Source organism: Epargyreus clarus, unplaced genomic scaffold (assembly GCF_041222505.1).
Source record: "Epargyreus clarus isolate Ecla_fem2 unplaced genomic scaffold, WU_Ecla_fem_2.2 ptg000010l, whole genome shotgun sequence".
NCBI classification, from domain to species: Eukaryota; Metazoa; Arthropoda; class Insecta; order Lepidoptera; family Hesperiidae; genus Epargyreus; species Epargyreus clarus.
The window spans coordinates 10,178,561-10,205,265 of record NW_027332218.1 but is presented as its reverse complement, the minus strand read 5'-3'; the positions used below and the strand labels follow the sequence as shown (position 1 = coordinate 10,205,265).

General features: G+C 35.5%; 2 protein-coding genes across 5 annotated transcripts in view; one reads left to right on the top strand and one right to left on the bottom strand.

Moving 5' to 3' along the window:
- The first annotated feature begins 1,683 nt into the window (after window positions 1-1,683).
- Window positions 1,684-3,910, top strand: LOC140745218 (neuropeptide natalisin). The gene is made up of 2 exons (XM_073076954.1): window positions 1,684-1,801; window positions 2,047-3,910. The coding sequence occupies exon 2, from the start codon at window positions 2,055-2,057 to the stop codon at window positions 3,666-3,668; it is 1,614 nt and encodes a 537-aa protein (XP_072933055.1). The 5' UTR covers window positions 1,684-1,801; window positions 2,047-2,054; the 3' UTR covers window positions 3,669-3,910.
- An 871-nt stretch (window positions 3,911-4,781) lies between these two features.
- The window catches only part of LOC140745522 (rho guanine nucleotide exchange factor 17), a 160,058-nt gene continuing 138,134 nt past the window's right edge, over window positions 4,782-26,705 (bottom strand). For 2 of the 4 annotated variants that reach the window (XM_073077432.1, XM_073077430.1), the window contains exons 4-20: window positions 24,465-24,542; window positions 19,091-19,273; window positions 18,466-18,694; window positions 17,299-17,611; window positions 16,789-16,880; window positions 15,753-15,975; window positions 15,304-15,395; window positions 14,841-14,971; window positions 14,207-14,367; window positions 13,615-13,707; window positions 12,832-13,109; window positions 11,087-11,267; window positions 10,493-10,560; window positions 9,781-9,917; window positions 8,921-9,098; window positions 8,165-8,335; window positions 4,782-5,991 (exon numbers count right to left, since the gene is read on the bottom strand). In XM_073077432.1, the coding sequence (XP_072933533.1) occupies window positions 5,705-5,991; window positions 8,165-8,335; window positions 8,921-9,098; window positions 9,781-9,917; window positions 10,493-10,560; window positions 11,087-11,267; window positions 12,832-13,109; window positions 13,615-13,707; window positions 14,207-14,367; window positions 14,841-14,971; window positions 15,304-15,395; window positions 15,753-15,975; window positions 16,789-16,880; window positions 17,299-17,611; window positions 18,466-18,694; window positions 19,091-19,273; window positions 24,465-24,542 (2,895 nt within the window). In that variant the 3' untranslated portion in view covers window positions 4,782-5,704. Of the gene's footprint in view, window positions 5,992-8,164; window positions 8,336-8,920; window positions 9,099-9,780; window positions 9,918-10,492; window positions 10,561-11,086; window positions 11,268-11,986; window positions 12,008-12,831; window positions 13,110-13,614; window positions 13,708-14,206; window positions 14,368-14,840; window positions 14,972-15,303; window positions 15,396-15,752; window positions 15,976-16,788; window positions 16,881-17,298; window positions 17,612-18,465; window positions 18,695-19,090; window positions 19,274-24,464; window positions 24,543-26,705 lie in introns of all 4 variants that reach the window. The other 2 variants (XM_073077429.1, XM_073077431.1) reach the window with 2 other exon arrangements.

Below are 26,705 nucleotides of genomic sequence, written 5' to 3'. Positions count from 1 at the left end.
ACGTCGGGCGCGGTCTAAAGTTGGATGGGTGACCGGTTACGGCTTAAGTTCATGTGTGCTTCGATGCTTCAGATTATACGTCATAAGCAGTTGGACCCGGTCTTATAATGGGATAACAGTTGTTAAACCTTTCGATCGTCTTATGGACAATTTGAAAATATCGAATGGGTTAGGCCGTAAGGCTCTCTTACCTCCAACGACCCGCATTGCAGCAGCGTTGAAGAGCTCCAAGCCACGTTATGAGGCATCCTTGCCCAGGAGTGGGACATGAAATGTGCGGCTAAGAAAAAGATGCATACGTATGCAATTATAACATAATATTACAGATTTACGACAATATTTTGAGCAACCAGAATTGACTAGATTATGCGGTATCAGAATTAACATATTCATAGGATTTTCTGAGAGTGGACCGCAGAAAACAATTTCATGACCAAATATTAAGGGTTGTGCATAAAATATAAAAAATACTGTCTGATATAACTGACTTTTAAGATTTTTCCTATGATACTTACAGCAAAGATAGTCATATGACATTTTGTAATAGAGTACATTTGCCGTAATGTCCGTTTCGTATGCAAGACCTGAATTAATTTCTAGTGGGTTGTGTTAATACACAACCCACTTAATTTTAATAAATTAACGAAAAGCGAAAAAAAATTAAACACGAAACTCATATATTACGAGTAGGTATATGCAATGTAAACTTCACAGAAGTTGCTTAAAATTTCCGACCATGTTTGATCATAGTGGAATTTAGGATTAAATTTCAATTTAAAATCTCAATGGCCAACTCCTAACAATGTTAAGTGCTTCTATGTTTTAGAAGAAGAAGGAAGAGTTATCTTAAGTTAACTTAACGCTTATAGGATACATACCATATACATCTGCAGCTGACCTTAAGTAGCACTCTGTCTTTTCTGGTCAGACAGTCAATCAGCGGGACGTCATACCCTCCGGGTCTCTCATATGCTAAGGCAATGCTAACATAAGGGCGGTGGGCATGGAATTTCGGTTCTCGAGGATACCCTCTTTGCCCGGGTAGATTTTCAGGTGGTAAATACCCCCCGAATTTTTGATTTATTCATAATAATATAATGTTATTTAAAACATAATAAAATAATGAACAAATATTAAAAATATCTATCATCCCCCTGTTGAGGAGGTGATTCGGTACTTATGCGTCGTTACCGAGCGGACGGTCGGCCTCCTGATGGTCGGAGGTCGCCAGTGCAGGGAGTTCCCGCGGGAGCGGGCGCCCCCCAGGTGGTCGATCGTGTAGGGGCGCGAACCCCTTTAAATGGGAGTATGGTCCGGCCTCCGCCGGCTCATACATTGAGCGTGCGAGGCGGACCACAAACTCCTCGACCGTCTTTTCTGGTTTGATGACTGATTTACATGAGCGGCAGTGGCTATACCACTAAGTGGACTGCATACTTGATTCCTACTCCTATATCTAATAAAAAATACTATTTCTCCTAACAAAGAACTAACCCTTACGGCACGTCCAATCTAATACGCAGCGAGCATTGTTTTAATTTAATAACGGTCAAGTTCCCAGTAGAATTAGCAGTGAAAAGGAAAACACAAAATTCATTCCGGCAGCCCTAGGGATCTCGCCTACACACAAGTCCTTTATAAAAGCTGCAGTCGCCTTCAGAAAATTTCAGAAGCTCAGGAACAGTAGAACCGAACTGTTACCTACCATCTCTTACCAGTGCGATACCATTCTCATTTATCGATACCCAAAATTGATTTATAATGGTCAATATTTGATATACGGTTCATCGGTGGAATTAATGTAAGTAATTTTGGATTTTTCAAAATACAATTTTAGATTTTTTTATTATCTATTGTTTGGTTGAATAGTTATCTAGTTTTTGATAGATTGTATTCAATAATAAATAATTTTCCTGCGATTTTTCGTCTTTCAAATTCCAAATCAATTTAAGTAAAACAAACAAAATTATAAAGTATTTATTACGGTAAAAATTTGCGAAATAATTTATATTCAATAGTTTAATAAAGATATTATTCTTGTTTCAGGTTACAAAATGCCGAGAAAGGTTTTATTTCTAATATTCTTTCTAATATTGTCTAATGAGATCGTGCTTGGTAAAAATGCAAATGATACAAAAATACTTAAGAAAATAAACAAAAACATTCGGAAAATAGGTGGTAAAGTTAAAGAACGTTCAAAGAGGTCACCGGGAGATATCGAGAAACTTTTTACAACTCATATAAGACATGAATTGGGCAACAGAAATCAAAATGGCTTTGAGAAATATCTAAGTGAAGATAATGATGACGCAAACTTTGCCCAAGAACAACCTTTTTGGGGAAACAGAGGCAGACGTGAGAGTTCTGAAAGTGACGAATACGTCAGATCAAACGATGTAGGATACAAGGATAATTCTTGTAAAACGTGCTCTAAATATATTCAAGATATGCAATCAAGTGAAAAATACCTAACAGCTCCTTTTTGGAGTAACCGAGGGAGAAGAGATTCAGATGAAATCAGTGAGTATAATCCATTTTGGGGCAATAGAGGAAGAAGGCAAGAGGAACCACCATTTTGGGGAAACCGTGGAAGGAGAAGTAAAGTTAAATTGAAATCTCAAGATGTCGTTGTAGATCCACCGTTTTGGAGCAGTCGTGGAAGACGTGATGAAACTGAACCATTCTGGGGAAATCGAGGCAGGCGTGATGAAGATGAACCATTTTGGGGTAATCGTGGTAGACGCGATGAGAAAGAACCATTTTGGGGAAATCGAGGAAGGAGACAAGAAAACGAGCCATTTTGGGGTACTAGAGGAAGAAGGGAAACTGAAACATCTTGGGGTAATCATGGAAATAAACAAGAATATGGTTATTGGAAAGCAGAAAATTCAAATCCATTCTGGGGCAATCGGGGTAGAAAGAAATACGCCTTAAAAGAAAACATTATAAGTGCTATGAATAATATAGAATACAACATAGAAAATCTAGCACGAATGCGAAGGGGTGAACAAGATTCATTTTGGAATCAAAGAGGCCGTATTAGTCAGCTCGAGAATTTTTTTATCGATCCAACAAGGAATACAGCATCTAATCAACTAAAATCTGGAAACAAAGCGATTACTACAAAAACAAATTTTAGGCCCACAGCACATAACACAATGTCTGATGATAGAATTTTTGCAGAAGAACCGCATTATATTTTAATTGAGAGAAATACTCGCTCCTCCGCCGAAGATGATCCATTCTTTATTTCAAGGGGTAAGAAGTATACGAATTTCAAATTACCCAAAGGATTTAGGGATAGACGTGGAGCCATAGAAGATCTTGTGAAATCTGTACGCAACGATCCTTATTATATTGCTAGAGGCAAGAAGGATTCTGAATATATCAAAATCGGAAATTCTACAATACTCAAAGATGAATTTGTAAAGGCTAAGGAACTTATCTGTTCTGCTATTGATTTACTGGTTATTAAAAACGATAGCCACAAAGTAAAACGAGATGATGACGAATCTGAAAGAGAAAGACGAACTACACTGAAAAAATTGGCAGCTCAACTACAAATAGACCCGTATTTCGTGAGTAGAGGTAAGAAAAGTGACGATATAGGTGTTGATGAGGAACGCTTAGAAGAATTCGTAAATCAAATTGCTGATATGTGTAATTGAATGGTTGACTTACATGATTAGATTTTAAAAGTTATAGAATTAAAGCTTTTAAGAATTGATGTAACGCAAAGGCTGGCGTTGCTGACAATTACTAAAAAAATACCTAAATCTTAATTAAATAAGTATTTCCATCAATTTAGCAATACTGTTTCAAAAACGCTGTTGAATGTTCTATTGGTATATTTAGTAAAATGTTATTTAAATTTTCAGAAAATGATTATAATAAATTTAATTGTATTTTAAGAATGATTATTCATTACATGTATATTATACGGAGTCTCAGGCTCTTCGACATTTGGCTGTACTACGACAAAATATGTATAATTTATATGTGCAATCAATAAAATTGTCTCTATAAGGACTGATTGGCATTTTATTTTTATCCCAATAAGCATAGATCGTACTTTTTGTTGTTGAAAAAAGAAATTAAGCATTACATTTTTACTTTTTTATAAAACCGTCATGAAAAATAATTATTTTTGTATAATTACTTAATTACAGTAACGTAGAATCTATCACATTAAAACATAGGTACTCGTAGGTATAGCTTTTATTAAGATTATTGAGGCTATGTTAAAATACTAAAAATACTAGTTGTAAGAACAAAAAAACCCTGTCTACGGAAACATAATTAACTGAAAAGGAGTAAGCAGGGTAGATTGTTTCATGCAGACTATGTAACTTCCACAATGTAGACCAATCCATTTTCCAGTATATTCAGATCAAATAATTTGAATACACAGAAATCTATTCTGTAATTGTATTTTAAAACAGAAACAAAACAAAAACTTGTAAAACAGAAACAAAACAAAAACTTACCTTCCTTCATATTGTTCATATTAAACAAGTTATTAATTCAATTTTTTCTTTAAAATTTTCACTACTGTAAGTACTCACATCTATTTTCACACTAAACACATTTTTGCTCCTACCCTCATCTACTGAAGTATTGACTGATTTCCATTTTTATAAATTTTGTTACATAAAAATCTGACGAAGTCATATTATATTTTTATTTGTTATTAATTACTGTAAATTCTAATTGTTTGGTCTGTTTGTTTTACTTTCCAAAAATTATATCAAAAGGTTAAGGGTTTAAATAAAATGACCATATAGTGCGACTTTTCTTTATTATTATTCTGCAATATTATTATAAATATACCTACATTCCAAAATACCTATTTTTGATTTGCTCTCACAATTTAACGGTGTAGGTAACATTGATTAGGACATCATTTGAGCAAACGAAAAATTTTGTTTATTTTTCCACAATTCACAAGAAAATTTTCGATTCTATACAAGGTACATCGATTCCAATACGTCTATAAAAGAGATCTACTGAATACTATTATTAAAATTGCTTACAATAATGGCTGATCTATGGAAACGAGAAATGAACATTGAAAGAAATTCAAAATTAATTTATACAGAAGCTGTGTGATCCGAAATAAATTACCTCGCTCTATTGTTCCGACGAAATGTGCTTCTAATGGAAATTGATGAATAATTAAAGAGACCTAAAACATTACTTAGGTACACAAATCTTCATAATTCCGATACACATCGTCACAACTAATTTTATTAAACAGCGATATAATTATGGACATTTAACACTTTATCTGATATGATAGTTACACGTATGATTCTAAAACTGCCAGTATTAACGTCTATAGTCTATTATGTTTAGGCCATAAAGATCTGATACCACTAACAATTCAAATAATACTGCAAGACGTTAGAATAACCATTCCACATACAATAACTGCGAATACATTAAGTATGGCATTAGATCGAGACATTTCATGTCCTTATTCGTTAATAATCTCATACAAAGATTTGTCGCGCGCTGCGCAAAACGTGTTATCAAGTCATACAATAATAAGCTGAACATTCACAATTAAAAATCGTTACATCGTTAGGCTCCGCTCAAATCCCGCTCTTTGCAACGAGACACGTGACATGTAAAACACATATGACATCGAAAAAAGAAATCCGAAATCGGATTGCGCTAGAACCCTGTAGGCCGTGAAATTCGTTCAAACCCTCCACAGGAGAAGGTGATTAGTGGAGTCCTCTCTGCCGGCGTCCTCAGTCATGGTGGAACTCCTGAAGTCTTCATACCCGTCGCCACCAGATATGATAAGGGTCTCTTTATTGTTCTGGGTATTCTCCGCTTGTTTCTGGAGTTTTTCCGCGTTAGTGGAGCGACGACTCAAAGTTTTTGTCTTCAGGGTTTGAGCTGGCTTAGGTGGCTGCTTCTGTGGCGCTGGGTTTTCCACAATCGTGAGGAACCGCACGTGCCCGGTGTGTCCGTAAGTAATACCTGTATCAAAATAATATTGCATTGTTAACTATCGTTATTCTTAAGACGTTGAGCTGTCATAATGTTTTATGGTAGTACTCCTTATTATTCCTTTCTGATTAACTGTCTTGTATGAAATAATTAGTTAGATACTAATATCAATACAAAACTACCAATACTACTGTACTAAATGAAATAAAAGTATACTGTAAAGTAATATGGAACATTATGATATATATCGAATAGAAAATACCAATTAACCGCATCCATGTGTTTTTTGGATTCTTCTTCATTATCATCTAAATCAATTTCTTGCATATTTTCAAATATTTTTTCAACTTTAATCACTTGATGATTTGTTTAATAGTACATAAAAATACACGTATCAATGCATAGAAGTACAAGAAAACTTTAAAATCAAAACATTAAAACTTGATGGTTAGGTTGCTGTTTATGTACGTTGTATATAGATGTATATATGGGCGCATGGGTATAATAGCGCCATCTAGTGGCAAGTTTTATAAATTGTAAGTTTGCAAGTTTATCAATCTATGTATTTTGGTTCCAAATATTATAATGGTAACTTAATATAATTGTTTATATTAAAGTAAATTTTAATGTAATATAATTATTTATATTTAAAACAATGTTAAACGTTTGTATAACTTAAAACTTAATAATTATAATTTCTTTGCCATCTATAAAATATCCTTGTTGCAATTTAAGGATGCAATTTATATGAGACTCAATAAACATGTTATTATATGTAATTTGGATTGTTTCTGAATGTTTTATAATTCTAGAATTCATTTAAAACGTATTGCTAATTTTATATAACTTATTTTGAACATAATTCATTAGCAATAATTCTGTAATAAATATTAAATAATACTGTTTTGATTTTGCCCGTTTATCGTTGATAGATGGTGCTGATCAATTATGCATCCATTTTTATAAGTTAAATTGATATATCAGTAACTTACAAAAGCCTCTTTATGTTAAAAACTTATTTTGCTAATATTATATCTTATTCAATTGCTTACTGATTTTATATGTTACTCTTCTTTAAAAACGTTCTTAAAAGATTGTTAATCATATTATGGCGCCAATGTTCATATTTTTCACAGTGTTTATAAATGATCAAACCTATAACTTAATTTATGCAAAAATGTAAACAAATTAGTTAATGACGTTTTAATGTTTTATATATTGCTAATTATTTTTATTGTAATAATTACTTTCATATGGGATTTGAACTTACTGTATTTTAAATTAATAAAAGCACTCTTGATTCATATTTTGGTTAAAAACGCTACTTCCTTTTTGAGAGGATATGATGATTGTAATAAAAAGGAGGGATTGTAATGGATCATTAATATATTCGTATTTGGCTTATTTTAAATTATCTATGTTTTATTTGTGGCTAAAAATAATAATGCTTTTAATATGTAGTCTGTGAACCTATTTTACCGATACAACGCATTCCTTCACGTCACTAGTACAAAAAAATAAAATTATGACATTTCTATTCAGTGACTTCACTGATGTTGCGCGTAAAGAGTGTGTTCAATATTCAAATTTGTGTTCAATATTCAAATAATTTGTATATGATAGTTCCGTAATATTAAACTAGATGGCGCTGCTAAAACAGCCGTTGAATCACGCTGTTGAGAATCTTTCGTAGATACTATAAGAGGCCCCTTGTAAATTTATTAATATATATTCAGTGAAACAGATAAGTGTGTTTTTTATTCAAGTGTGGTTAGTAACAACCCCTCAGCCCCCTCACCTCTCTCCGAATTCGAACAGTGTGGATATATATGTTTGTCTCTTTCTACGTTACGCCTCAACTTTTCGTGTTACACTTGATTTTACTCCTCATAAAATTTCCGTACCGGGCCTTATAACTCAAATCGTTTCTTAAGGAGTAAACTCCAATAAACTCCAATAAATATTTCCGAAAAATAAGGTAATATCGATGCATAGAATACAGATCGCTCTAAGACTATACATGTCAAGAATTTTACAGTACAGGAATATCACTTTCTAAATTTAAAACATTCTGAATTTCAATCGGTCTCTTGGTCAAACGAAACGCGTTGTGCAGCGACAGCTACATGGAGCATCCAGCCTGCTAAACGATCGGCTTCGTCTCTGAGCTTATTATGAATCTTTGGCCAACCATTGATCTTACCAGTGAGATGTGGCACAGTGAATGCCCCAGTGCGCGGGTTGGGGGAGTTGTGTAGCGGTGCAGTGAGCAGCACTCCGGCGCTGGTGCCCACCCACAGCGTATCGCGGTGAGCCAACAACGCTGTTACACGGAGACACGCGGCTTTGTGCTGGCGGATTATGTCGTCGCATCCTGTTGTAGAATTAAAAAGAGGATTAAGTAATAGAAATGTTAAGAAAAAAAGGAAAAAAAATATGTAGAAAGCTTTTAGCTTTTTTTACGATAGAAGTAGTCCACCAAATGATAAGTGTTCATAGCTTATGGGCACCACTAAACTTAAATTAGAGCAAGTCCTAAAAAGAGTGAATTACTGACGTGCTGTAGTTATAAGTGTAAAACTGTAAACGTAATTTTTGGTACGTAAATGATCTGAAAAAGTCCGTCTCAATATGATTATAGGAGGTTAATAATGTAATATCATTTGACAGTAATTTAATATTATTATTTCTAATTGAATTTTACTTACTTTTAATTTAAATTTTGTTTAGCATTATATTTTTATTTTATTTAAGTATTTTATTAGATACTTATTTTATTATTCATTGTAATTATTTTTAACAAAGGATAAATAAATGATTATCTATATATTTGATTTGATTAGAAATATTTGAGAAAATAATAATATTTTTTACAAAAGGTTGGGCCATCAAATGAAGTTACAATTTTTAAGGCAATGTTAATTATTAGAATATAATAATTTATTAGTGTCACACTTACCATGCAGCATCTTAGTAACTTGCGGAGTAATATTGATCTCAGCGAGTTGCTCCCTTGTAGTGGAGTTGTAGCAGCGGAGTTGCGCTGCATTGTGCAACGACAACCAGATGGAGCCACCCGCCACCGCCATGTGACTTATCGGCTTCGTCTCTGAACTTATTTGGAATGTTTCATCCACCTGTGTTATAGAAAAAGTTGTGAAAAAACAAGTAAGAAATTATTTCATTTGTTGATTATGTTAATGAACGAAATCTCTAAAAAAAAATGAAATTTTGCTTTATGTTTATGATCATTTATTTACGTATTTGAATGTTGTAGTGTAGAACCTTATGTAGTTTGACTTCAGCGGCACACCGCCGCACCTATTTCTGCCTGATAAAAACAGTGTTAAGTTCTGCTGTGTTCTGGTTTGAAACGTGTAACAAGGGAGACATACTCTTTCGAGGCATTACAACTTAGTTCGCAGCGATATCGGCGTTTTTGTGATCGGTTAGGTGGTAATCTAGTCGTGTCTGCGTTGATTGCAGATATCCATGGACGGCAGTAGCTACTTACCATGTGGACTGTATGCTCGTCTGCTACTCCAATATTAAACAACAACACGCGCAACATAATTAAGCGATATGAACAACATAGATAATATGTTCAACATAAGCAATATGAGCAACATAGGATAAACTTAGGAGCATGAATCTACTCATAAGGAGCATAATCTAAAGAGCTCTCCTCCAAAGCCGGCGATGCATTGACGACTCCTCTGGTGTTGCAAATGTCCATAGCCGACGGTGACTGCTTTCCATCAGGCAGCCCGTCTGCCTCATAGTTTAGGTATAATTATGAAAAAAGAATCTGTATGTTACCTGCAGCGAGTGCGGGTTGATGATCTTGATGGAGGAGTGCGTGGCGCACCACAGCCGGCCCGCCGACAGCAGCATGCTGGACACGGGGCAGCTGCCCGACCCCACCGCGATCGTAGCGCGCTCCGACCACGAACTCTCTGGAATGTTTTGGTTTGTAAGTGGGGTGTCGGTGGGTTGATTAATGAGTTGGTGAGTGGTTCAGGGTTGGGTAGATTAATGAGTTTTTGAGTGGTCCAGGGTTGGGTAGATTAATGAATTTGTGAGTGGTTTAGGGTTGGGTACATTTGTAGTGAAATGTTATGAATTTTCATTTTTTAAGTAATATTTATATTATAGAAAGATTATGAGGATTTGTTTTTTATACTTAAAACAATAAAACTAACTATCTCATGGACATCATTCACCATCAATTCTCAATTCATCACTGGTTTTGGAGGAGAGGTCTTACTTTTTTTGAAGTTAGGTAAATCTGTGACAGTCTGTTGAGAAATTATCTAGGATTTCGTGCATTATGCTAGGGTGACGTAGAGTTTCGGTCTTTAGTTCTAGGATTTAGTAAAGTAGCCTGGCATTTGGTAACGAGACTTTTTATACCCTTACTTAAGTTATGAATTATGGCGTTTGACACCGTATCGTAAGCATAATATCAGTTTTCTCATGTACTAATATATTCTTAACAAAAAAATAATATGACAATATAAAGCAGAATTACCAGAATCTCTGCTATAGACCACCAGGTCCCCATTTCCTAGAGCCACAAACACTTTCCCCTCAACGAATCTGTAAAAAACATTTCCGATTAATTATAAAAAATAATACAATTAAATAAAAATAATTCTAAGTAAATATTGGTAAGTTAACCAACAGTGACACGTTTCATAAATTGCAACGTTATTAGATGTTTAATTCAATAAGGAATTCAAATTGATAGGTTTTTGTGTTTCTCGCTCAAGCATCGTACAAAACGAGCGAGGGGAAAATAAAAATGATTAATCATTAATGTAGGAAGTTAAACTAATAATAAACGATAAGGTAAAGTTTAAGCATAAAAGAAGACAATGTCAATAACTTTTGCACAAACCTATTTCTGCCTAATAATCTGCAGTGTTAACCGCTGTTGTGTACCGGTTTGAAAGTTGTGTTCAATGACACATATTTTTCAGGTGTTCCAGTTTAGTCCTCAGGCGGCGCATCTGGGGCCGACCTCAGGTACGAATCTATTCCTATCTGGTGTTGATTACAGATGGTATACCTATTATAAAAATTCATATACATATCCTCTACCTATTATAAAAAACATACTTACACAATAGAATGTACACCAGAGTTATGCTGTAACTTCACTTTATTCTTCTTAATCCTGATGTTATCCAGACAGTTGTAGACATGGATACAACCGTCCTCGGTACCGAGCCACATAGTGGGCTGGTTGGCGGTGGTACCACTGTCTTCTGAGGACTGGCGGCTGGTTGGTGATGATAGGGTACCTGTAATGGTTCAGGTATTTGCATTAGACAAAACGTTTCCTTTTCACAATTAACGATAAATAATTGCCTACAAGTATCGACTGAGAAATGTCTAGTATGTATTAAGATGGATTTTGAATTACATTTATTGATGGTTGTAGGGAGAAATTATTAACAATAGTAAAGTGTAGAGTAGTTAAGGAAAGAAAACAGATTAAATTAATTTAGTTTTAATATGTTATTATTATTATTATCGATGAGCTCGTAATAAATTTGAATGTTGTCACTAATGTTTTTTTTTCTCGATAATACGAAATAATTGTAATCGTGATAAATATATTGCTAAGATATTTCTTTCAAATATTATTTTTACTTATATTTAGAATCAAAATCTCAAATAGATAAAATAGATCCAGCTTAAATCGAAATATGAACATTCCAATGACATATTCAAAATGTTCATAGTAAAAATTCATGATACATAAATATTTTTTTTTTCATAATTAGGTACATCAACGTTTTCTTACCTGCACAATAAAATACTTCAATTAAAATAATAGTATGATAATTATATTTTGAGCGTTATATTATAGAGAATAAAAGCGTGGTAAAAAATCGAAAAGTATTTATGAACCAAGCTAATTTAAACCATTCAATTTTATGTGAATACAGGATTATTTTAGAAATTTTAGAAATAATCAATTTTATCACCGGAAAATTTAGAGAAATAAAACTCATACCAGCCATGATACGTCCAGGTACTACGTTGCACAGAAATGGAGTTAAATAGGATTAGTTAATGTAAAAATAGTAAAAAAATCGTGTTACGAAATATTCATTATTCTAACATGATAAATAAGTACGTTTATAGAGAAGACAGTTATTTAGCTGATACAACACAATAATAAAATATTGAAAAAAAATATCCCCGACACTTTTTATAAATTTTTAGATAATGATTTAGAATTTACACACCACATTTCATTCGATTGCAAAGATTAAAGAACAGTTATTCTATAAACGTACTTACAAGAGCATACAAGGTTTAACGGTAAGTAACTAAAATAATTATAGGGTTAGGTGTCATAGTTTAAATTTAAAGAGATAGTGCCTTCGGATAGTGCAGATATTTTAAAGTTGATTGTGTTAAATCAAAAGGGAGAACAAATCTACTGTTACTGCAAGTTACATTATATATAGGAAAGATTAGATGTAACAAAATATTTCTAGTTAGTGAAACATTTTTAAATCCAAAAAGTGTTTAAGAAAATACAAAAACCATGACATTTCCTTCGAACATAGTGAAAATGAGCTAGATAAAAAATATAAAAATCTTTCTCTGATGGAAGTAATAAAAATACCCACAAAGTTTAACCAACTAACACATCATATATAGCTATTATTACTTTAAGGAAACAAGTAAATTAATTAATCAAAAACCCACTGTACTTAAAAGGCTGAAGTAGAATTTCCAAAAACAGTGAAATAGGCGTTTCATTATTTTTATCCAGAAAGCCAAATGCTAAGTTTCATAGTATGTAAATATAATAAAAGATACAGATAAAATACGAAGGTACCAACTCACCAGATGTAATCCCCATAGCTTGCTTATCAACCGCGGGGTTGGAGCTAGACTTCATCACAGGGTGGACTTGGATGTTTTGTCCCGTGTGAGGGGTGCTGAGACTCTTGCTGTGGTTGGGGGTGAGGGTGGTGCGGTAGTTGCCGAGGCTGGCTGTGAGGCTGGAGTGGAGACGGAGGCTAGCGGACTCATGGCTCCGGTCGGATTGACCGTCTTGGTTCTCGCTGCCTGATGAACCGTCGTCTTCGTCGTCGCTTGATGATGAACTGGAATTGGTATAGCTAGCTTGAAGGGTAGAACCCGTTGTGGTTCGACTCTGGCGGCACAATCGCTACAACTATTTCTGCCTCATAACAGCAGTGTTAGCGGTGCTGTGTTCTGGTTTGAAGGGTGTGGTAAGGGATACATACTTTTCCGAGGCGTTCCAGCTTAGTCCTCAGGGGTAGCGTAATCCTATCTGGGGTTGATTACAGATGACCATGGCCGGCAGTAGCCACCTACCATCAGGTGGACTGCATGCTCGTCTGCTACTCTTATATTATTAAAAAAAAAATATTAAACAGAGGTTTAAACTGAATGTACGGTTTTATGTATTCAGATATTTAGAGCACTGACTCCATCTACAAATATTTATTAGATGAAGAATTTTGAAGAAGTTTAGAACAGTAGCCTTACTGTTTCTACCATTGTTAAATTCTTTGAACAAAACAATTTACGTTCAGAATATTTTTGTCGTATGACATTTTGCTTTTGAATTACGAATATTTTCATTTAATCCTCATTTACCTGTCTAGGCGAATATTCTTGCAGCTATCATCAGGATCTGAGATACTGATCCCAGGCTTGGTAGAACCAGCGCTGCTGAGGGAACTCGTGCTTCTGAAAATATAATACCAAACTTTAATAAAAATGAGAATCATTAAACATGTTAAACAATTTCAGAAGAAACCAAATTAAGAACCAGAAAATTGTGGATATCATAGTTTTACATTTTTTCGATACGCTACTGGATACCAAATTTTACACTTCTGATTCCCTCTAAAATTGCAACCGAAATATTTAGAAGCATTTTTACGGCGGCAGCATTACTATTATACACATTTATAATTATAGCACTAATGTGCATTCTAGTATTGTGGTTTAAAGGACTACATTCTCTCATTTTTCAAATATTTTACAAATTTTCTATGATGTATTTATCCGCTATTATTTGGAGATAGCTATCTATACAGCTGTATAGGATTATAGGATTTGGCTATATTGGCCATCGTATGATCTTTCAACTTTCTTTATTTACTTATTACTCTTATATTTACTTATTACTCTTATTTATTATTTCTTTATTTACTTATTTACTTCTTTTACACAATTCACTTACGGTATATCCAAAGTCTGCTGTCTTGTCAGAGCCGGTGCGGGTGGTACGCAAGCAACGCAAAGGATACGAGCATTGCACACCCCGTTGCATGACGTCACTTGCGGCTTGGGTGATAGAGTGAGGACACACACTTGGCCGACGTAGCCGTCGCTATTGCACACCTGGAAATATGAAGGAAATTATAGTCTTGTGGAACTAAAATTAAGTATAAAGCTAAGGAAGCTAGTAGCTGAAACATAAGTATAAAGGAAATTGAAAAATAAAAGTGTGATAGATCAATTAACGGAATGGTGATTTGAATCATCATCATAAACCCATTACTGTCCCACTGCTGGATAAGGGTCTCCTCTCAGAATGAGAAGGATTAGGCCACAGTCCACCACGCTGGCCAAGTGCGAATTGGTAGACCTCACATTGGTTTGAAAACTGTTTTTTTAGGTATTCATGTTTCTTCACGATGTTTTCCTTCACCGTTTAAGCTAATGATAATTAATTCATAATACGCACATAACTTCAACAAATCAAAGGTGCGTGCCTGGTTTTAGAACCTCGGTCCCCTCGATCAAGAGACCAAGTTCCTAAACACTAAACTATCACTGCTTCCTTAGAATTTTGAATACAAGTAAAGAATTACCCAAACATCAGGCGATTGTCCTTTAGGCGGCAGTGTGGGCGCCGCGCAAGTGAATTGTAATCCGGCTCGAGTCTTCCGAATCGGCACTGGGGAGAGAAACTCTGGAGCTGGTCTCTCTTGACCGTATACACCTGAAATCGAATCATTATTCGTAATATTATCACTTTCACATTTATCAATAACGTTACTTTCATCATCGATTATATCTAAAATATTATGATAGTTATTAATTTCTTAAGACAATTAATTCATCACTATCATGGAGACTTTCATCACGATCCATAACCAATTTTTAACACCATCCATCCATTGTGTTTACTCTATAGCTTCAGACTTTTTAACAAGAAATAGTAATTAACTTTCGTTGAATAATTTGAAAGTTAATGACTACTTGTACTGTAACTTATAATTTCAGCAACTATATTTCATTACTTAGCTTCGAATAAATGTTAAGCGAACTTACATAGTTTTTGTTTGGTCTCGTTTATGAGCTCCTCCCAATTGCTTCTCTTGTCTGTCTTTTGGAATATGATCGTCAAATTCTCTGGACCATTTCTGAAATATAATAATTACAAATAAAATTTCTTGCAATTAAAACGGCATACGGTTTTACCTTCCTGTCGTATCAAATTAAATGATAATCTTACTATTTTAACACCCATTAATATCATAGAGCTTTGATTGATTGGACGCATTATAAGTACTTACTTTTTTCCTACTTTCAACATTAACATTTTTTTGTTTTTATATTTTTCTTCTTCATTTTTAAATATGTACGTTTGTAAATAAGTTTTTATTAGTATATACTTATTGTTTTATTTATTTTCATTTAATTAGTGATTAATTTTATTATCAATAAAAGTTTATGTCATTAGTATTTTGACAAATATCGTGAGCTTCAATAAAACTTACGGAGTGTTCAAACTGACTTCCATATAACATAGTTGCGTGTCACTGTTCTGTCTCTCCGAGAGTTGCCTGTTCAGGTTATGCAGCATCTCCCTCACGATTTCCTCCAGTTGCGAGTGGTGTGAGTGCAACGCGGCTACGTGCTCCGATATCTGTGTGAGAGTGTTCACGTCCTCTGTCAGGGTGTCGACTTCGTGCATTATCCGGCGGAGGTTCTCGTCTTTGGCTGAAAGTTAAATATGGAAATAATGAGCGGATTTTGCTGTGATTGCCTAATGTTTGAAACTTGGCCCCTCGGTCGAAGGGTCGAGGTTCGAATCTCAGAAACCCTTGAAGGTGGTAGAAACCTCGACTCCGACCACCGCCATTCCTATTTCTGCCTCATAACAGCAGTGTTATTAAGCGCTGCTGTGTTCTGGTTTGAAAGGCGTGGTAAGGGAGACATACTTTTTTGGGGCGCTCCAGCTTAGTGCTCAAGAAGGAATATCTAATCCTATCTGGGGTTGATTACAGATGTCCATGGGCGGCAGTAGCCACTTAACAACAGGTGGACTGCATGCTCGTCTGCTACTCCTATATTATATAAATAATAATAATAATAAGATGATTTTGCAGTTATAGCCTAGTGGTAGAAACTTGGCTTCTCGGTCAAGGGTTCCGAGGTTTGAAACCCAGGTACCTCTGATTTTTCAGTTATTTGTGTGCGAAAGTACTTATCACTTGCTTTAACGGTGAAGTAAAATATCGTGAGGAAACCTGCATACCTAAGAGATCTTAAACAAAAAAAAATAATAAAGGTATGTGAAGTTTACCAATACGGACTTGGCCAGCGCGGTGGACTATGACCTAATCCTTCCCATTGCGAGATGAGACCCGTGCCCAATGGAACAGTAATGGGTAGACTACAAGCGGATTTCAATGTTATCTTCAGTCATTCGATTAAATAATTAGTCCTTAAGTGTGTGTGTTTGCTCGCGCGTATGTGTGAGTGTATATGTATGAAGTGTAACATATAAATATTAAAACATCTTCAATTTACCTTTGACGATTTCGAGATCAGCCAAAGATATTCTCATCAGAAGTTTGTACTTATTACCCTCCATCTGACTTGCTATGCTACTTTGGTATGTTCTGAAAATTAGAAAACATGATTTTAGTTACAAATCCATTTTATATTTACTATGCCATTGCTTGCACGCACCTATATTAGGTGCAATGTTATCATTAATTTATTATGTTGTTCGTCAGTATTTTAAAGTATTCAAGGTGGTAGAACCCTGTGTGGTTCATCTCCGGCAGCACCACCGCCACACCTATTTCTGCCTAACAACAGCAATGTTAAGCGCTGTTGTGTTCTGGAGAGTGTAATAAGGAAGATACTTTTCAGAGGCATTCTAGCTTAGCAGCGCATCTGTGGCCAAACTTGGATAGGAGTTATATTTCTCTGTGGTTGATTACAGATGTTCATGTGCGGCAGTGGCCACTTACTATCAAATGCATTGGACGTCTGCTACTCTTTTTTAACAGAAAGTTACGTTAAAACACTTACGGAATGGGTTTCTTTATTGTGCCAGTCCGTCTCTTGACACTCGTTATAAGAAGTGTATCACTGAAGAGGAACAGAGCTCTATCTTTGATGGTTCCCTGTGCTGACGGCATCGTCACCATCTCGTGTCTTAAGAACGATCGGTCTACCGACACCAGATTGGATAGACCTTCGATCATCTGTTCCAGGTCTCGTAGTGTCTGCTGCTGTTGCTCTAGCTCTAGGCTCTCCCTCTCCGTACAGTTTATTAACTCTAAGAGATCGTGGATTTCCTTTTGAGCCTCTAGCAGAAGTTTGTGGTCTGGGTGTGACTGATCTGAAATGTTCAAATAGGAGTTGTTTTTATGAGAAACAGATGACCAAAATACTAAAATATTCATGACATATTTTCTTTTACTCACAACCCTACACTAGGATTCCTTGTATCGACGATGCCATGGACACACACAAAGACGAATACACAAACACCCAGATTCAGAATAGACATCTAAATTCATCGTTCAGACATCTGTCTGGCCGGGGATCGAACCCGAAACCTGTTCATATCAGATTGGTATGGTGACCGCTCCACCACACGGGCCGTCAATTAAATTTTATAACGATAATTTGGATGTTATACACGAATTAAAATTATGCTTGTTTAGAAAATATTATAGATTTTATCGATAGAAATAATAACAGCCAAAACGCCATTAGCTGAGTTTGACCTCTTAAGTCTGTCAATCGTTAACGCAATTTATTTTGAATATTTTTACGAGGTTCTTTTAACAAACGTCTAAGGAAGTCCATTCATTAGGCAACATCCGTAATCGATGCGCGACATTTCCGTAACAGGCCAAAAATACACTCCAATCAGTTTCTATATAAGTTGTAGTGTTAAACTTTTGTAAGGTGGTAGAACCCGTTGTAGTTCGACTCCGGCGGCACCACCGCCACACCTACTTCTGCCTCATAATAGCAGTGTACTGGTTTGGAGGGTGTGATAAGGGAGTCATACTTTTCCGAGGCGTTCCAGCTTACTCCTCAGGTGTAGCGGCGCATCTGTGGCCGACCTCTGGTAGGAATATCTATTCTTATCTGAGGTTGAGTACAGACGTCCATGTGCGGCAGTAGCCTCTTACCATCAGGACTGCACGCTCGTCTTCTACTCCTATATTATAAAAACCTGACCTGTATGCTTAATCAGTCGTTGTATCAGCAGCTTGTAGCTCGGGAACTTTTGCACCGGCTTGATGAGTAGGTTGTCCAAGGACAGCTTGCCCTTATGGTCTCTGGCCATAGCGTCCAGGAATTTGGCGAAAGCAGGGCGGGAAGCGGCTGAGGTCTTGATGGTCTCCTTCGCCTTCTTCAGGTTGTTGATGAAGGACATGTAAGTGTCCATCACGGTAGGCTTCGTAAACTAGAAAATGAATTATTGGTATGTTAGATACAGCGTACATTGGAACTTGTAAATTTACTGCTGTAAATACGTAAGTACATAAATACTGCGTTACTGTAAATACATAAATGTAAAATTTACTATGTTTTGTGTTTCAGATTTGATATCATTATTAAATATTTTCCAGTTAAATCTATTATTCCAGAGCTTATTAGAAAAATACAATTAAATATTCCTTTGCCAAAATTATGATGATCTTGATAAATGGTACTTTTTGTGCAACTTAAGCCAATTCGCACGATAATATGTTTTTTACAATGTATAAAGCTTAGTATTATCTCAAGTGAGTTATAAAAACGTAGCATTTTCTATTCTTCTTTCTTCTATCTTCAGAAAAATGCAGTTTAAGGAACTTACCACATCCAAGAAGACATCGCCGACCTTCTGCTGCAGATCCCATTGCTCCAACCGTCGCCGCAGCTGCTCCAAGAAGACCTGGTGAACGTTCAGTATCGCCGGCACCTGGTAGAAGATCTCGTCCACCACGAATGTGTCCAGGAGGCCAGCGTTCTCCGGACTCTTGAGTGGTTGGAGATATTTCTGGGGAAGTTTTTGAATTTTGTTTAAATGTACACATTAACAAGTTAAATGTTAATTAGATATAAAACTATCTGGAACCAGAATAGGGCTACGATGTCCCCTGCCTGTCGTAAGATGCGATTAAAAGTGGGCTTTCGAGGTCGCGGGTAATAAGAGTGAGAGCTCAAATCACGATGTCGTACACACCAGATGATGTGGCGGGCTTTATGCTCACCAGGTTGGAGCCTGACGGGCAACACGCTTAGAGGACTCCGGTTGCGTTCCTCTGCAGATCCCGGAGTCCTCATTGCAGATTCGAGGACGGTCACCGGGGGGTTTTATTGCGGTAAGAATCCCACATAACCCCGTGTCGCTCCCACGACACTGAGTACCTTTTGAAGGTTTTCCCCTTGTCAACCAAAAAAAGATATAAAACTATCATTGATTTAACTCAAAATGTTTACGAACAATATTATACGTATTGACTAAATTTTAATACATGTGATTCTTACAGAATTTTTTCGAGTTTAAAAGTCACGTCTTTGTTGACGTTACACAGTTGTTTATAGGTAATTGTCAAAATTCATGAAGATTAATTTTATTCTGATGATTTATTTATGTCATTAAGTACGAAAATAACTTAATTAAAACAAAGTACAATGCCTCAAGCTTTGTTTAGGGGAGATTATGAATCGTCATGAATTTATAAGATTATGAATGATTTGTTTTTAACGTTAAACCGACTTATTTAATCTACTTGAGTTATACTATATTAATCACAATCACTATAATAGGTATAAGAAGTAAACAAAATATATAATAGTAAAACAAAATAAATTTAAGTCACATTTAGTACAACCTTAGATTGCATAGGTATTGAACTCCACGTTGAATGTGGTAGAACCCTTTGTGGTTCGACTCCGGCGGCACCACCGCCACACCTATTTCTACCTAATAACAGCAGTGTTAGGCGCTGCTGTGTTCCGGTTTGAAGGGTGTGGTAAGGGAGACAGACTTTTCCGAGGCGTTCCAGCTTAGTCCTCAGGGGTAGCAGCGCATCTGTGGCTGACCTTAGGTAGGAATATCTAATCTTATCTGGGGTTGATTACAGATGTCCATGGGCGGCAGTAGCCATTTACCATCAGGTGGACTGCAAGCTCGTCTGCTACTCCAATATTATAAAAAAAAAAAAAAAAAAAAAAAAAAAAAAAAAAAAAAAAAAAAAAAAAAACGTATTTTGGTATCACAAAATAATATTTCAAACGCTGCTTAATTGAAACTTTATATAGCAAAAGTTTAAAACAATATAAAGTATATTTGTAAAGAGCGCGATAAAATATCCTTAGATGAGTAATAAAAATTCCTTCGGAAGCATTTTCTCGGTATAAAACCTATACCTGGACATGGAAAACCTTTTTAAAGTCAAGACTTTTTAGAACAAAAGAATTCCCGGAGTACTTTCCTTTAGTTTACGGTCGGTATTCAATGAACTTATTGGAAAATATTGTTTGAAGTGTATTGTCGAGTGAACGAATAAAGAAACTTGAATTCTTTCAATGAAAATTCTTTATTTTCCTCTCTAGAGATTGCAAAAGTAATATAGCGAATGTTTGCAAGAGAAATGAAGTGGAAAGCAATTTATTTTATTGTACTCGTATTATTAATTTAGTTACGAGAAAAATTATACTATAATAACTAAATAGTAGTATTTGTCGAATTTGTTGTGCATTAAATATTTTCTCCAGGGTATATTGCGAATTTTATAATTTAAATAATTATTTTAATCCTAAATTAGTTATGTAAGTTAGTTATAGTAGTGTGCTCTTAATTAGGTCCTTAAGTAGTGATCAAATTAATAATTTGAACACAAAAGCTTGCTACAGCCAGCAACAAGAAGATCGCAGTTATCAAATTTCGATAACACACGCAGTACTGTATTCTGCACAAAAGGTTTCATCGTGTACCCCAATCATAGGATTCTACAGGATACAGTATTCACCCTGAGGTTACTATGTTAACCTATTATTATTGTTTGGAAAAATATGAATAAAGTCTTAAGTCTAAAACAATGAATTAAACTTAATGTCCATGAGTTTTTATTGTAAAAGTGAAGCATTTAAAAATCAAATTACATTACTGTCACTTGCACTCTAGTCCAAAATAATGCAGTTAGACAGAGAACAGACGTGGTAAATTTTAATACATATAAAATTTCCACCGTCCTCCGTCCGCAGCTGGGTTGTCAGCGAGAATATAATGTAATAAACAGTCTCGGAGCGGAAAATTTGCGAAAATTCAGGGTTGCCACAATATTGTAAAAAGTAGGTCAACTTTTACTGAATGAATATAAATGGTTATCTGCATTGATAGCCTAGTGGTTAATCGAAGGGGTCGAGGTTCAAATCCCAGGCATGATTTTTTCTAAAGTTATTTGCGTATTAGATATTAATAATCACTTGCTTAATCAGTGAAAAAGAACATCATGAGGGAACCTTTACCTATATAAAAACATCTCAAAGGTATGTGAAGTCTACCAATTCGTACGTGGCCAGAGCAGTGGACTAATCTTAATCCTTCTCATTCTGAGAGGAGACCCGTACTCAGCAGTGGGACAATAATGGGTTGATGATGTTGGCTGTGTAGTCCCAATACTGAATATGGTGTCACACCAAAATTGGAGCTTCAATACGAAAGGTTGAAGTCACGAGTTAGGAGTCAACCCTTATTGGTTATTGTCTCGCTTATAAGGCCTGCGACAAACAATCCTATGTTTACAACCGGTACATAGGGCTTATTGTATCCTCTCATTTTATAAAACAGAAATAACAAACGAACATGTACACCTAGGCTACTGCTGCCCATGGTCATCAGTTAGTCTGAAATCTGTCCATCCAGATAAGATAGGCCCACTTGCGAAAGATGCTTTACTACTCGTAGGGTATAAATTGGAACAGCGTGTAAGTGTGTTATCCTGAACACACCCTTCAAATAAGAACATAGTATCGCCTATCATTGCTATAAGGTACAAATAGGGAAACTGGTGGTGCTGAAAAGGATGAACCAAGAAAGGTTCCTCTTTCTTCTACTTTATGCTCCTGTCTACGCACTAAGCTACCCCTACTTGCGAAGAGATACCCAAACCCAGCAATACTACACAAAGGGGTTGCGACCAAGTATATCACATCTTTAAACACATTAATCAAATTATTATTTACACGTCAAATAAACCAATCAAGACAAATATAGCGAACAAAGAATTTAATGCGTTATTATATTTATTGCAACACTGTCCTTGAGTTCTGTAACACTTTAAATCCGTCAAAAACGTCAAGCACGAATCCCGGTGCGAAATTTATTTCGGGCAATTTATTCAAAGCAGGTCCTCATAAATAACGAGCCACTTAAAGCATCATTGGAACAGGATGAAATGGGAAAAGTCGGGAATTTTTCGACTAACATCATCGCTTAGAACATTTTCTATTGCTGGAAATAAGAAGATTACAGTATGTCACTTCTTTAAGGATGCAGCGGGAGATATAATGTACCATTGAGAATATTATGGGAGATTCAGGGGTTTTTTATAATATAGTAGTAGAAGACGAGCATGCAGTCCACCTGATGGTAAGTGGCTACTGCCGCCCATGGACATCTGTAATCAACCCCAAATAGGATTAGATATTCCTACCTGTGGTGAGCCACAGATGCACTGCTACGTTTGAGGTCCAAACTGGAACCCCTCGGCAAAGTATGTCTCCCTTACCACACCCTTCAAACCAGAACACAGCAGCGCTTAACATTGCTGTTGTTAGGCAGAAATAAGTGTAGCGCTGGTGCCGCCGGAGTCGAACCACAAAAGGAACACCAACACAAAAATTGTATGTTTTTTTAACTCTTTTTGAACGCTTTTAATTCGGGAGCATAAATTCCGATATTAATAATTATGTGTGGCATTTTTCCACAATGTTTCATCTATGGTATATCATGTTTAGCCTTTATTTTTAGGGAAATATTTCAGAAGCTCAGAAAATTTGTGGCGTTCTCGCCCCCATACCAAATTCCTGTATATCAAAAGATAAAAGAAAACATTTTTTATTCTTTCGCATCTTCATTTTCTAACCAAAGTAACATTCCTTTCAATCTTTATGAACAAGTATACTTAAAAAGTCTAGAAATATACACAATATACTTTTTTCAACCTAATATATGTGCCATTTGTGCCATTGCCAGAGATCGGCCACAGACACTTTAGGCCCCTGAGGGCTTAGTTTGAAGTCGTAGAATTATATTAGATATTTTGTTACCAACCCCCCCACAACACTGCTGCTACTGAGCAAAAATAGGTGGTTCAGAAGTCGATCCACGAAGGGTTCCGCCACCTTCATAAGCTAAAATGACTTAAAGTCAATAGGTAATGATAATAAACTCCAATAATATCAGAAATTTAAAATATGAATTTTAAAGTTCTCATAAGTAAGTAGGTAAATAATATAACAAATAAATTCCCAAAATTGTTCGGTGGCAGCCCTGAAATTTCGTCGAATCCGTAAATATAATGAATTTGTCGCTTTGCGGTTAATTTGGTGCAGATGAACGGACCGACTGAATGATTATAATAATTTTACGATTCCCTTGTAATTTATGTGATGATTTATGGGGTGTGTGTGAAAGTATTTTGGGATATGCGATTTGGACCTTTATTGTGGGGTCGCAGACGCGAAAATCGTTTGAATTTGTATCATGTTTATGTGTGAATTATGAGAGATATAAAAGATTGACGTTGTGTGCAATACAAGTATGGAGGTAAACAATAATACGAGTATTTAGGTATAATGAAAAATCTGTAATATTGTACAGAGCAGCTAGTATTATCTGTTAGCCCCGCTAGGATTTCGAAGATTGTATCCCAGACCTTTATATTTCAAAATTATGTAACAAATCAAAATTGATGTAATATCTAAAATACAACCTCAAAGTTGGACTCATAGGATTATATACGAGTTACACCCTATAATTAAGTTGGAAAGCCTTATAAGAAAACATCGCGAGGAAACCTCCACTCTTGTAAGTTCTAAAAACCGTTTTCAACGCTGTTTAAAGTCTACCATAGACTTTGACCAGCGCAGTGCACTATGACCAAACCTTTCTCTCCCTAAGATGATAAGAGGAGACCCTTACCCAGCAGTGGTAGAGTAATGAGTTGATAACAACATACCTTGACTAATATTTCCAAGGCCTCCACGTATGACTTCTCGGTCTCGTACAGCTCCACCACGACGTGGGTCCTCGTGTCCTGCAATAGAAAAAAATATCAGCTGATGAATAAAACTGGATGAATAGGACTGTGAAATTTGGTGTTTATTTTCATCTTAATATTTTTTTCGAGAGATCATATCTATGTTTTAAGCTGAAAGTAGCATGTGATTTTTTAAATTTTAAGAACCAAAGTATCAATTTTTTTTTTATTTATTTTAACTATGAAGTTAAAAAACCTGATAGTTGACATAAAACAACACAAGTAAAAGAAATAATAATTTATAAACTCGATAATATTATACAACTCGATCGAACTCGATTTTTTACCGTATTGTTCAAGGCACACAATGAATACATTTTACAAAAGAAATGAAGGTATAATTCACATCAAACGCCAGCGGTCGATAAGCGTCATTGAGAATTCATAGAATTGATTTCCTTGAAACTGTCCACTGAAAAATATACGAGCCATTCGTGGAGGTTCGATTTTTCCCACGAATGGTGCATAGACGTTGAATATTTTATGAAATACCAATTACGTTACATTTATAGTTGGAAATAATTTGTTATGTAGCTAATTTAGATACAAAATATATAGAGACATTTGATAATCTTGCATAGTGTCACACGTAAACGACATAAATAAAGTTATGAGAACAATATCGTCAAATTAAGAGAAATTAATTAATCGAGAGTTAAATTTCTTAACTTACAAATAAATTAATAATTGACGAATGAATGAATTTCAAAATCATTCATGTTCATTACCGTAATTTGGCATCAAATACTCAGTTGTTTTTGTGAAAAAAGTCTTGTTAGGCTATTAATACCATACTCTCATTCGCTGTGGTTATATAACACATATGGGAACTACTTTACATTTAAACCGAAATTATTGTAACTACAAATCATTTCTAGGAACGGATTGTCCAATAATACAGTAGGCACATGTCGAGCGGTCAATCCATATACGCCGCGCGACTCATAATTGATGAGATATCGACCGGACAGATAACGGCTGTGTCTTTGAGGTAGATCACCCGTTAACTAATAACATATGTGATAGCTGCAAAAGCTGTAATAATCTTGCCGTTTAAGCTACTGAGCAGTCGCTTAATGAACAACCGCTCGGGGGTCCAATTTATTGTATGAGTAACCGGGGAGCGGCACGTTGGTATATGATTTTATTCGAAAAATCTCTCAACAGTCGATTGTGTAGCTATGCGTCGAACCACTTTTGACACTCGCGTTAACCACTGATAAATCGCATAAATGTTAGTCGCTAGTTGCCTATGCAATAGTAACCAATTCGCGCCATAATCACTAATGATATTTGTATAATATTGGAAATAATTTGCGGTTCAATTTATATACTTCCATTAATAATATTCAATCTATCCGAAGATCGAAATTTGACAATTTCTCGTAGCAGTCATAAGACTTTTAAAATAAATAACATCTCGGAAAGGATTGTCCAATAACACAGTAGGCACGTGTCGAGCGGTAATTCCACATGCGCCGCGCGGCTCATAATTGATGAGATATCGACCGGACAGATAACGGCTGTGTCTTTGAAGTAGTTAACTAATAGCGTATGTGATAGTTGCATAGGCCGTAATAATCTTGCCGCTTAAGCTACTGAACAATGGCTTAATTCACCACCGCTCGGAGATCCAATTTGTTGTGTGCCGATGAGCGGCATATGTTTGATTTTAGTCGCAAAATGTGACTGCAGGGAATCGTCTACTTGTCTATATAAAACCATGAGCTTCTAAATAGTCGCCGACCACTACTAAATCGTAAGAGCGACTAGGTGCCCATTTTATAGTGCCTAATAGGTCGTTTATTAATATAATAATATCAATACAGTACAAATAATTTCTGGGAACGGATTGTCCAATAATACAATAGGCACGTGTCGAGCGGTCATTCCACATGCGCCGCGCGGCTCATAATTGATGAGATATCGACCGGACAGATAACGGCTGTGTCTTTAAATCACGATTATCACATGTTTTTGTCGGACGGTAACTGTTTTGTTATTTATTGTTGTTATTGAATTGCATTTACTTCGTTCTACATCTGGATATTTATAACGCTGTCGGTAGGTCTTATTAATATGATCTATAATGTAGTAAGGGAAAAATATGTCTGAATGTAAAGTAATCTCTGAAAGTAGTGACACAATTGTATTTTAAAG